General features: G+C 37.9%; 1 protein-coding gene across 4 annotated transcripts in view; it reads left to right on the top strand.

Moving 5' to 3' along the window:
- The window catches only part of DGKI (diacylglycerol kinase iota), a 205,171-nt gene that overhangs the window by 79,000 nt on the left and 112,736 nt on the right, over positions 1-13,435 (top strand). For 2 of the 4 annotated variants that reach the window (XM_039708217.1, XM_039708216.1), the window contains exons 3-6: positions 6,414-6,509; positions 8,988-9,062; positions 11,448-11,504; positions 12,153-12,218. In XM_039708217.1, coding sequence (XP_039564151.1) covers positions 9,045-9,062; positions 11,448-11,504; positions 12,153-12,218 — 141 coding nt within the window. In that variant the 5' untranslated portion in view covers positions 6,414-6,509; positions 8,988-9,044. Of the gene's footprint in view, positions 1-6,413; positions 6,510-8,987; positions 9,063-11,447; positions 11,505-12,152; positions 12,219-13,435 lie in introns of those variants that run through there. The other 2 variants (XM_039708215.1, XM_039708214.1) reach the window with 1 other exon arrangement.

The following is a 13,435-nucleotide window of genomic DNA, read 5'->3' as shown; positions in this document are numbered from 1 at the left end:
TATTTTAACGACTGCCTTCTAGCTCTTGCTTTCTATGGTGCCTACAAAACTATTGACAGCCACTCGAGTAGTACAGTGTTGAACATCCCCAAATCTCTTTTATTTCATAGTGCATTTTTTATGTTAATGCTCATTTATTTTCTTCTCCCATGACAATGAAACTTAGAATCTTTCCTCCACTTCTTAAGAGGCATTTGAAGGTATTAAATATCTATTATTGGAGGTCAATAAAAAAACTTGACTGATCTATGCTTTGTGCTCTGTGAATGCACAATTGGAGTCCTCTGGGTACAAGTTGAATGTTTTTAGAGGAGAAATATTACAATTTATAGCATAAATTATGTGTATACAGGACAAAGACAGAAATCTTTTAGGTCTTAACAAGAACAGGAAACTGTGTGTTGTAGCAGATATTAAAAAATGACATTTGGTAATATGTGGAAGCAGGCTTAGGTCAGGAGGATTGTACAAGGCACTACCTGATTCCACATGGATGGAGTAGGAAAGCCAGATCTCATGTAGTGTAGAATCTTAGAGGAGCAGGAAAGGTAACAGAAATGGTTTCTGTAGGCAAATTAGCAGTTATAGGAAGAGCAAGAACAGCAGCAGTGGGCTGCCACTGAATAGAGCAGAGAACATGGTGACAAAGGACATGGAAAACCTGAATTGCTCAATCCCCTTTTTTTTTTAACCTCCATTTTTTCTGGTAAGAGCTGCTTTCAGCAGCCCCGCGTCACTGATACCAGGGTCTGAAAGAAAGCAAGCCTACTTTTGTGGAGGGTGATTGGGTTGGGGAATACTTAGACTGAACATACATAAGTCCATGGGACCTGATGAGTTGCATCTAAAGGTGCTGAGGGAGCTCGCTGATATCACTGCTAGGACAGTCTGGTGTCTTTGAATGATCATGATGGTCAGAGGATGTTCCTGAGGACTGCAATGAAACAAATGTCCATTCTGCCTTCAAGAAGGATTAGGAGTATCCAGGGAATGCCAGGCTAATCAGTCTCACTCTGATTTCTGTGAAGGTTATGGAGCAAATCCTTCTGGAAGTAATTTCCAAAAATATTAAGAACTGACTGAGAGTATTCGGTATTGATTTATGGAGGAGAGATCGTGCCTGACCAGCCCAACAGATTAAATGACTGGCTTGGTAGATGAGGAGAGACCATTGTGTTGATTTTTGCAAGTTTTTGACACCATCTTCCATAACGTCCTTGTAGATAAAGTGATTGGGGTATGGGCTAGACAAAGAGACATGAAGTGACCTACGTCAGTGAGGTATTTAAAATTAGTAAATGTGACTTTTAAAGGAGTTTGTTGCATTATATTCTGTGTCTTTTTGGCACTAGTCGTAGTTCTGTCCACTTACTTTCATGGACAGTATGTTTTTGGAAGTGCCTAATGATGTACTAAAGCGTGGATAATACATATTAGCATATGTGTTAATACAGTAGCACATGTTTTTTACGTATGATGAAACATTTCCCTCATTCTTGATAATTTTATTTTCCCCATGAATGGTTTGGCTTCTGTATCATAACTTCCTGAAATCTTTACTAACTTTTACACTGAAGAATGGACTTCTCTTCCATTAGAGGGTCTTCAAGGCTAAGTTTTGTAATTGGGAATTAAGCATTCAGTTGAAAAGAGATGTTTATATTTACATGCTCTCTTGACAAAAGGAAAATCCTGGGGTATTCCTTTAGTCATATAAAAAGATGAAGAGGTGATAGGAATTCAAGTTGGAATTATGTAGTGATGAGTGGAAGTCCCATGTATATTTAGAAATTGCTGAATTTTTGAGTGCAGTTTACACTTGAAGTGCTGTGTTCTAGATCAGTAGTTCTACTTTGCTGCTTCTTTTTCATGGAGGTTTGAGATCAGATATTCTTCCAGAGAGCTCTAAAGAGAAAAGAGAGCTGTCATTTTTCAGAATAGTGGCCATAGCTTTGCATTTTTCCAGTGGTGTAGAGGATGCAATGATTTTGCAGAAAGTGCCCATCTAGAAGACATGTATTTTTTCTTGTTGCTGCAGTGCCACTGTTATCAGCCAAAGTAGTGGTTCATGAGGACATGGAGAATCATCATCTCTGATGATAGCATCTGAACATTGCTGCTCCATAAAGACAAATGTTGTCATTCTGTTTCTGCATACAGGTGATCTCTCAGCTGGGGCTTAGGGGGATCTCAAAAGGCAATTGATGCAGAGATGTTGGAAAGCATGGTGCAGGAAATCTTCTTTCCCCCGTATCCTTATGCTGTTTTATTTTGTTCTATGTCCATATATTACACTTGCAATAATTAAAGAATAGGTGACCTCTACATGAAAAATATTCCAAATTAAAATGTGCTAAGACAGAGTTAAAATTGAGAATATATATCCACAGGAAAATATTTGAGGCACTGCTCCTGTTTGCAACACAAGTATTGCAAACTCTCAAATTTCAGAGTTAAGGATGAGACATAATCCAAACATGACAGAAAGATATTTGGGAAAGAGACATCCAAACAAATTTGTTTCTGCTCAATAGTCGTTTCATAAAGAAAAGGGCCAAAATTAATAATTTTTGCTTACAAATATATTTAAGTTAAATTGACGACCACTGATTGTACACCAATCACAAGTATCACCCAATTGCGTATTTGCAAGACAATTCTTCTCTCTTGCTGGAGTATTAACAAAGGGAAAATTTTCTTACTGATTTATTTTAGAGGTTTTTCTTAAATAATTTTTTGTGGAATGTCAGTCATAGCGGGAATGGAGGAGAGTTCCATTCCTCCGGTTACAACTGGAGTTACAGCTCTTTTGAACTAGAAGATTGACCTGACTGGTTTATTTGTTTGGCTGAATAACTACAGCTGCTTGACATGGCAAATTAAAACAGCCAGGTTTATCTTCATTTCTTTTGAAACCATGCTGACTGCAGTCTGAAGAACAGTGAGGCGTGGAGATAGTGGTGGGTGTTAGTAAAATGGTAACTCTTGCTCTGTCATTTACTGTGCTGGAGTACTTGAAGAAATCTAGTTCAATAAGTGAAATGTGCACAGCAAGTCATGAACACATGCATAGAATTACATGGTTCCCAAACTCCTGGTCCTTGAATTCTTATTTCTCTTCCACTTCAGGGGGGATTATGTGTGGGATTTGTTTTGTATGCAAGGAATGTTTGCTATACTAAAATTATTTTTGTGTGCTATTAAGGTGGTAATGGATCGGGAGCAATCAAACAGGAGGTCTCCATCTGGGAGATGGAGAGATATTGAGATGGTTGTCCCCTGTGAGGCAGGCTGCCAGGAAAGTGCTGCTGCTTCCGTTCACTGAGCAGGGGCTCTTTTTCTTCCCAGGACACTTAGTTCACACTCTTGTGAAGGCTGGGAAGCTGGAGAGGAGAGAGAGTTCACAGTTTTCTTTATTAGGCCACAGTCATTGTTGTTTTATCCACAATCATGGACAGTAGCCATTTTCCACATAGCAAGTCAGAGCAAAACGTGTCAGCCTAAAAGTGTGATTTGACAGGTCAGCTGAGGTGGCATCAAAAGCATCAGTCCCACTGAAGCCATCTTTAACCCACCCTCTTTGTGTCAGAGCCAACAGTTATGTGGCCACAGGGTGAGTAATTTTGTCTAGCTGATTTGGTAGATAAGATATCTAGTTTTTTCCATTAGCAGAACTGATTTTATGTGTAGCTTTACAGCCACAGATTCAATATGAGGAAAATGGCAAGAGCATGAGACTGGTGTCTGTGTCTTCAGGGACAGAAAGAGAGCAGCTGCTTCCTTAAAAGCCATTAAATCCTAAAGCCAACGTAAAGACATCAAGTACAAAATAAACCAAACTGGGAAACTTTTTATGGAGAAAAAAACCCCTGTGTCAAAATATACAAGTGATGACAGAACCTTTACTGTGGTTTAGCTTTGTGTTAAACAGGATATCATCCTTGAGGAGATAGGAGCTTATTCCAAGGACCTCCATCAGCTTCTATGTTGGTAGGTGGGGATGAATGCCCTTTTGTCCAGCATGTTGTGGAATATTGCCTGTAAATTTTGGAGTAGAAAATACTGTTTTGTTGAAGTCAAAATTCTTCATGGAAAGGTATTGATTTCTGTCAAAATTTTCTGTCTGAAGTGAATAAAAAAATTGTCTTACAAAAAGTCACAGCACTTCCTTTGACTATATTGTGGTTATCATAAGTGGCAAGAGACTGTCTCATCATACAAATTACACAGTCTTGTAAAATTTAAAACAGTAAAGTTCAAATAATTCCCTTTGATCTTATTGAGAAAAATTAACTGAGAAGGAAAGATTTTTGAGAGAGGCATTTAATCTTGGGAAGTCTCTGATTTGCTCTGATTCAGAATGAAAGATTTTACAAAAGGCCCTTTGCTGGAATTGAAATTGTGAGTTTTCACACACAGTGTTGTGAAATTTTCTGTGGCTGCAGGTGTCTGGAGGTGTGCTACTCATAGCCGATCAGGTTATTTACATTTTTATTACCTAGTTGTGTTAGAACTCTATAATAACATGAACTGTGAAGGTCACCCTTGTAGACTACTAACTAATTTTATTTGCATGGTGATGTAAAGTTAGACAAGTAAATCTCTGATACAATCTGGAACAATAGAGAACAAACAATGCAAACCAGGTTATGGAAATAGGCCACTTTATCTTTAGAAATCCTGATGGCAAGTTTTGTGGACCTGTTCCAAATGAAGGGCTGGTTAATCTATTTTTTAATATATTTTTTATTCCTTGTTAAAAATTCTGTCCCCAAAGCTATGTGCTTTCTTATTTAGCTTTCAAAGTTGGTCTTTCCTAAGAATCTTTTATATCCTATGAGATTTACCTCTGGGTTATAATGTTGAGTTGACAACGTTTTGTCAGCAGAGAATCAGCTCAGGTCAAGCACTGTTTGGCAAGTTTGTATCCTGCTGCTGAAGAGAAAATAGCTGCAATATAAGGACACACATGAGGGCAGAGTTTACAAGCTGAATAATGTACCCCTTAAGAAAGGCTTGAAAAATTTCTTAAGCTAGTGCAAGTTCTTAGAAATTGTTTTGCATTATAAAAGCTTTGAAAATCCTCACCTAAACTATTGTGCTCTGGGAATTAGAACATTTCTGATGAAGTTAAAGACCTGCTGACAGGTAGACCTTTCACCAAAAAACAGCCAGTGTTGGTCTTGTCCTCTAGTTTTATTGGAAGTGAACACCATGGTTGTGGTGGGCACCATGTGCACTCTTGCCTGGGTCCTGGCTGTTGTGGATACACTCCAGAAGGAAAAGGATTTTGCTACTCCTGCTTTTCTTCATTACCTAAGAAATCAGCATAGCAAGAGAAGCTATCTCATTTTATCACTTTGAAAGTGACAGTGGTATTTTAAATAAATTATTTTCTCCAAGATGGCTATTTCAGAGCATCCTGCTGTTGGACGCCATCTGTTTGGTGAGCATCATCATTTTTGACTTCTACAGTGTGGGAAGCAAATGTCAGACTGTCAAAGCATTTTCTATCATGCTCTAATTCTGGCTGAACAGAATTCCTATTTATTCACTTTACTTAAGTAGTGTACAGTAGACTTCTAGGCTTTTTAGTCCCATCAGGATTACATGCACGTGAAACCCATAGTCCATCTACACTCAAGTTTCTTTAGAACAATCTTGCATAGATTCAAGGTACAAATTTGATCAAATGGGGCTGTCAAGACAAAGTTAGACATTAGCCTATGTTGTTAGATGTTGATCACTCCTAATTGTCAGCATGCTAGGTAGATTCATTTTTTTTGAGAGCATTCTCAGATGAATGTGTTGTTCTTTCATGTATAAAGTTCAAGTGTAGTCTCTCTTGGTAGTGTAATGCTTTTTTGTGGTATTCACAGAATGTTGAGCCAGCTATTTCAAGGAGAGCATTTTCCCTAGTCTAGTTTGTCCTATCATCCTAAAGCTATAGTCAGCATGTTGTTTTTTACTCCTGTGCCCTGTTCTCAAATTTTTTTGTTTCTCTCATTGGAAGTTCATTAGTTGTGTTTTTATTTCATCTCTCTGGATTTTCTATTTCTTTAAAATTCTGTACACATCACATGGTTATGAAATCTGAATTCGCAGTTAAACTACGCAGCATGTGGGAAGAACATCAGCAAAGTTTAACTGAAGTGTGTTCAGATTGGTGACGCATCATTGTATTCCAGCATCTTTTAAGCTGGGATGGTCAGCCAGGGTAATACTGTTATATGCTATGGCTTTGTGTTGTAGAAAACCAAAGCAATATGTGGTGGTGTGGTAGTTGGTTTTTGTTTGGCTTTTTTTTAAAGTTTATTTAAGTGTTCTAAATTTGTTTAATATCAAATTTTTTCCCTATATGCTCACATGGCTGATTTTCACAAAACAGATTAATAACTATTTATTTTTCCCAGGAGAATGCTGTGAATGGAGAGCATCTGTGGCTAGAGACAAATGTTTCTGGGGACCTCTGCTACCTGGGGGAGGAGAGCTGCCAAGTCAAATTCTCAGTGAGTTATTTTCGGATTTCTTTTTCTGAGGTAACAAGCCTGGCTTCACACTGATGCAGTGCTCAGTTGCTTGAGAGCTTGAATTGCTTGAGAGCTTGAATTGTTTGCCTGTGTTCCAAAAGGAGAGCAAAAAGGGCAAAAGGCTTCTGGTAAACTTTATTGCTTCAGGAAAAAAAGCCCAAACCAATTTTGATTGACCCAGATTATTTACACAGTGAGAATGTATGTAATGAACAGCTTTACTAACAAGGTAAGGGAAAAAAGGGTAGAACACTGAGATGTTTCAGAAATATTAAAAGACACCAGTCTATTTTACATGAAAATATATGCAAATATATCACTTGTTGCAGCCTCTGAGAGGAGGGTCTGATCAAATTTCTGTGATTTTAATCACTGCAAGGGTTTGAACTGAATTTTCCAAACTCTTGAATGCACTCACCAGCAATGAGTGCACTCTTATTTGAGTGTTTACCTTCTCCTGTTTGGGAATATTCAAGGTTAGCTATTCTCCTATTGAAGCTTTTCTGCTGTCTATGGAAACCTTTCATTGGACTGATCTCAGATCCATGAGTATCTGTTCTTTGACTGTTCCACTTTCAGGCTATTTCAGGAGCTCTTTTTGCCTACTGTTTCAGTTAAATTACTTCATCAAAAGAAAAGAAAATACCCAAACCCTTCTCAATTTGGCACTTAGGAAGCTTGGGAAGAGAGTGGGAATCCTGTGTTCATGTCCTTGATCTGAAACAATGCTCTAAGGGAGTATCCTAGCCCTTGGACTGAAAAGGTTAAAGGGAGTTCCTCTTCTCTGGGATGTTTGTAATTACCATCTATGACTCTTCATAATACTGCCTTTCTGCTTTTTCTACCACCCTCCCTAGTGTCCTCCCACCTGCAGAGCTTTTAATTAAAATCAAAGCATTTTGATTCAATAATCACCCCCAGTTTTCAGGGCAATTTGATCCAAAAGACCTTCCATAGCACACATTTGTGCTTTCCATAGCACAAATTTGATATCTGTCTCCTAAAACTTCTCAAGCAAATTGGGTGTATTATGGAATACAGCATTAAGGCCAAGCCTGAGAAGTTTATCCCTCTGTCAGAATACTGAAGCAAAGTCCCAAAGCTGCTGATTGTGTAGGACTTGGGGACAAGGGAAGTGTCACTGTGTGTTTGCTGTGCACTTACACTGGTCCTGAGACACTGAGTTCTGGCAAAAGCTGGACACAGGATTTCTTTGGCTGCGTGGACTTTTAGTCTCACCCAGTGTGATTGTTCTTATGTTCTTGGTAGATTTTTGCCTTTCTAAAAATGAGAAAATTCTTCCTCATGGTTTAGCACATTGAAAGTAATATGGAAATTTATTAATATATTGTATATGGTTTTTACAGAGATAAGAAACCCCAAACTTGGCAAACACAGAGACAAAACCCATGAACTTAGCAAGTCTTCAGGTGAAACATTAGAACACCATGTACATGTGAACACGTACAGTTAGGGTGTATCTAGATAATTATGAGAATTAATAAAATTATTATAATTATTCCATAATGTGAGCTGAATCTATGTTCCCTATTTTTTTAAGTGAGCTTATTTGAAATATGCTGAAAATTATAAAGAAATAATTTATTAGAGTTTTAAATGGACATTAATAAATTGAATGTAAAATATCTGAAGCAAAGAAATCTCAACTTATTGTGTATTTATAAATCTTCTGTCCCTCAAGCACAAGTCTGTAAGTTAAATTTCTATGAAAATTAATTCCATCTGGTTAATTAAATGGAGTTTATGAAAGTAGAGTAAGTAAATACATTCTCTCTTCTGGATGTATTCTCTTGCCTTTGATATGCCTTGGCTCAGGGGATTCAATGGAAATTATTTCAAAAGCCCTATTGAAATTAATAAAACTAACCATCATAATTGAGAATTTTGTCCCTGTTGTAGCATTTCATAAGCATTTAACAACATTCTATGAGAATTTGATCATTCTCTGCTAAAATAACCCAAGTATTTTTCTGCAAGGCAATGGTCAGGCCCATCAAATTAAATATTTTATGATAAGCATGAAATGACCTCTTGCAAACTGGTGCGAGTTTGCTGTATCTGCAATTTTTCTCCTCTTTGCTCATCATCTTCTTAGGATGCTCACTTTTAGAGTGATGCTCTGCACTGTTACCCTGATCCCCTATCTATAGGGAGGCATTCACTTCTAGTTCACAAGCTAGAGTGCTGTGGCGGCTGCTTTTTTTTTTTTCCCACAAAAGTTCAGATTTTAACCAGAAGTGCTTCAGACCTTATTTATTTATTTAATTGTATTTATTTACTTTTTTAAAAAATACATAACTGAGAGCATCAAAGGGGGGGGCGGGGGAGGGGAAGTGTGTTGCATAGGGAGAGAAACATCTCCTGTTTTTCAGCGGACTTTGTTTTCCCCCTGGGCATAGCTCAGCTCATGCACACACTGTCCCTTTCCTGTTGCAGAAGTCTGCCCTGCGGAGGAAGTGTGCTGCCTGCAAGATCGTGGTCCACAATGCCTGCATGGAGCAGTTAGAGAAGGTGAGACACTGCCATCTTCTGGAGCCTGATGTAGCCAACATGCTTTTAATTCTTTTTGTGAGGTTTCAGCCTGGAAAACACTGTGCCAAATTAAGTTTTCACAGCTATTTTAACAACGTACTTGTGAACAAAACTTGGCTTAAAATTCCAACCTTTTTTTAAAAAGTATATTTCTTCAAACCCTGTGAACCATAAAATCCCCCCCAACCAAACAAAGAAAAGACTATGCTTAAATGCTTTCACAATTTTAATGTTTAAAAAATAAATTGCCTCTGCTTCTAAATTAAAAATTGAATCTTGAAAATGGAGTATCCTGTAATGTACAAAATTGGCCTTTTATGATTCACCAGCATAATTCATTGTATGATAGCTATACTTATTATGAGCAGTGTAGCATAAGATGCTAGTATGAACTTTCCCCCCTGTATTTACTAGACTATACTGTTTTCTCTCCAAATATTCAGAATTCAGGTTTTTATCTGTAAAATAAAAAAAACATCAAACCTTTCCTTTATACTACCATTATTTCTGTGAGCATCTGCTCTGCTTCTTATTTGCTTCAAGGATCCTTGATCACACTCAAGCACCTACAGAATATCTATCACTGACTTCAGTCTTCCCCTCAGAGATTTGTCTTCATTATGCCTAACTGGAAATGTGCTAGAGAAATCTCCTCCCCACCCTTTTCCTTCCTGGTGGGATATGTGCAAAGAAATATGTGCGGGAATTTCCCCATTGCTTTCATTAGAGCTTCATTTTCACTCTTCAATGTTTAGCAATGTTGTTCTTCATAAAAGAAGCTGATGCATAACAAATTTACAGCAGCAACACTATAAGGAAAGGGCTTTTTCCTTTCCAAGTATTTGGACTCATGTTGACAAATCCCACAGTGATTGCCATAATACCAAGTTGGAGAGGTACCATTTCCACCTCCGATGCTTTTATCCACAGTGAAATTAACATTAGCACATGCTTTCAGCACAAAATGTTACCAGTGAATTTTTCATGACTCCCTTCATCACCAGCAGTGCCGACTTTCCATAGCCCAGTGAGTTGGTGGCATTGCCAGCCAGAGAAAATGAGCACTTAGATAAAACCCAGCTTCTCTGTGCTGTTTGGAGACCATTAAGTCCCCCCTCTTGGCAGAAGGCTGTTGCAAAGTCTATAAAGTTTAAAACTAGTACACAAGTCTTCTGCTTGACCCTCTCTGCCAAGGTGCAAATTTTAAGGAAAATAAATATAAGCTGGGTCTTTCCAGCCTGCCATGACTGAGCAGTGAAACAACAAATTGCAATTCCAGGTGAATAGCAATGGAGGAAGACTAATATTACAATGCCTTTCATTTCTTTATATGTACTAGGTATTTTGCTTACTTTTTTTTGTGTGTTCCTTTTAAAAAAAATATTTTTTTCTCCTAGAACTATGATTTTCAAGGCAACCATTAAATGAGGGAAGAATTTATTTATATGGGGAGGGTTGTATTTAATTTTGGAGCAACTTGGTCATTCTACGTTTGTAACAATAGCATAGCTGTGCATTTTCTTCAAATGTTTAATTCTTTGAAGGATATTCAACTCAAACTTGGATTTGTTTAATTTAGTGCATCCTTACTTCACATATCCTTTAGAGTTTGTGCAGGCCTTTCTCTTCTTCAGTGCCTTTTTTAGTGTCTACATCCTCTATTCTTATTTCTATTGTTTTTATTTTCTCAAAACTTTTTACTCATAGGACTACCTTCTTGTTTATTAAATACTTATTTTCTCTTCACCTTCCTCAAAATGTTTTCCATTCATGAGAACTCCTGTTGTCCTCTTTGGAGTGGCAACACAACTGCAAGAGGCAGTACAATGCTCCCTAAATGATCTGTCATTGGGGAAATGGATGCAAACATCCTTGTCTAAGGAAAAGGTAGAAATTGATGAGAATTTTCATGGTATTTTTACGTAAGTGGAAACTTTTCTACAGATTTTGTTTATGAAGACATAAGTATAGGATGTGCAAAAAGGTCTTACAGAGAGAAATTTCCAGCATTTACTGACTTTTGAGACCTAAGCTGAAGTCTGCACTTGTTTGCAAATGATTTTCAGAAAAACAAAACAGATACAGCAGTTTCCTTCTAGAAGGAGGAGGCAGTTGAAATATTTGAACTGAGTAGGCAGCAATAGCATTAATGAAGATGGGGGTTGTATGGAGGTCCAGCAAGGAGAATTAATATGGCATATAAAAAGAGATTTTTCTGACATCCAGGTAACTATCTTTTTTCACCCAGTGAAGCTAATATTTTAATAGATAATAAATACTTTGGAACTCTAACCTAGATCAAGATATTGGAATAAATTTTCTTTCAGCTCACTTTAAGTTCTAACAGTTTTATTTCAATGCCAGATTAATTTTCGCTGCAAACCAACTTTCCGAGAAGGAGGATCCAGATCTCCAAGAGAAGTAAGTAATGGACAAATTTATTTTCATTTGACATGTGCGCTGGTCCCCTTGGTGTGCAGCTGCAGAAGTGCTTTGAGACTGAGAGGAGTCTTCGACAGAGAATTGGTTCCCAGTGGAGTATGTTCCCCTCTCCAGAATAAATGTAAAATGAATTCTAGCTGAAGGACTCTTATTACTTATGCTGACAGAAACCATTTCACCTTTCTGTTGTCTTTTGCCCATTCAGTCATTCTTTTTCCTTTTTTTTTTTCTGGTAGCATTTTTTTTCTTCCTTGCCTTTGAGCTAGTATTTTTACTTTTTATAAACTGTTTTCCACTCCTTTCACTTCTTCTCTCTTAATAATTTTTTCCCCTCTAGAAGTATCTCAAACATAAAATCAAATATTTAAAAACTTGAATACTGAGGAAGTAGTACCGGCCTTATTTCAATGAAATAAAGAAAACACCACCTTGTGTGTTTTCCTCCTACAGTTTTGGTGGTTTTTGAGGTTTCCTGCAGTGCCTGCTGCTCATTTTTCTCTAGGAATTACTCAGTTGGCTGAAGGAGCATTTTCTTTGGTGTTTGTTAACTAATTTCACATAGATGGTACCACAGAGTGCAAGGTGCCCATGCTTCCTGTAACACATCTTTTTTGTCCTTGCTTGCAGAACTTTGTGCGGCATCACTGGGTGCACCGGCGGAGGCAGGAGGGCAAATGTAAGCAGTGTGGAAAGGTGAGATTTCCTGCACAGCACAACACAACACAGGATACTTAGGAGTTCAGGGTAGCCAGGAGGTCCTTCTAGTCACTGCATTTTTTTTTTCTATTACAAACACTTGGCCTCTTTTAATAGCTAATGACAAGCCTGTGATGTCCAGCATTGCAGTTCTGATTCCCACATGGGAAGTGAAAGGCAGCTGCATCTGCAGGAATGAGCACATCATTTGTCCTGGGAGGTTGCGGTGTACTGGCTTCTGAAAGTGAGGAGGAGGAGGAAAGCTGTGACTCCTTGAACCTTTTTAATTGATAAGCTAACCCTGTACTAATATGATGTTCTTGCAGCGCTGTCCTCTGTGCCAAAATTGTGATGGCCTATTTTTCAGGCTCCTGGAAAAGAAAGGCTGTTGCTTTCTTTCTGCCTCAGCAGCCTCTAAGATCTGTGAGACTGCTTTGTGTTTCCTGTGCCTAATAGATTGTAAAAGTTTATTTCTAAAAAACTATAAAAAGGGAGAAGAAGTAGTTTAACTACTGAAGATATTTCTTCTGAAATATTATGGACCCCTGAAATATATTGGGAGATATTTACTAACAAGGATTTAGTTTCCTTTCTTCAGCAATATATTATACTTGTGCCTCCCTCTTTACAAATAGTAAGAAAGTCCATGTCTCATCTCCATGGCACAGTGCTTCAGTCAGAGGAAAATGAGATTTGTATCTGGATACTCATGCAGACTGTCAGCTACCAGCTGCAATAGGACATGCAATAAAAATGTGATGCCCTTTCATAGCAAGTAGCATGGGAATGGTGCAGCAAGGCGATTTGCACATAGCAATCTTAGGGTATGACTTTGCCATCCTTCTCTGCCTTCTTGGCCTGAATCCCCTACAGGCATTTGGAGTTGATTTTGCAATGAGAGTACTCACCAGGTATCATATCTTCTCTGCCTTCTTGGCCTGAATCCCCTACAGGCATTTGGAGTTGATTTTGCACCAGGTATCATATGAGAACTTGTGCTGGGTATGTACCCATGGGCAGCCTTGGTTGATACAGGTCTTCAAATCCAACCATCAAACAGACAACATAGAAAATGTCAAGGAAAATCTCAGTTTTGCCCTTAAATAAGAAATATTCAGTTAAGAGTAACATAAGTATGTTGTAGTAGAGTTGTTTTTTGCTGGCAAAACAAATAATTAGAGAAAATTAAAACAAAAATAATCAGTTATATTTAT

This window comes from Passer montanus, unplaced genomic scaffold (genome assembly GCF_014805655.1).
Source record: "Passer montanus isolate IOZ18808 unplaced genomic scaffold, ASM1480565v1 scaffold20, whole genome shotgun sequence".
NCBI lineage: Eukaryota > Metazoa > Chordata > Aves > Passeriformes > Passeridae > Passer > Passer montanus.
The sequence above is the reverse complement of the archived record's forward strand: the minus strand, read 5'-3'. Positions and strand labels throughout refer to the sequence as shown.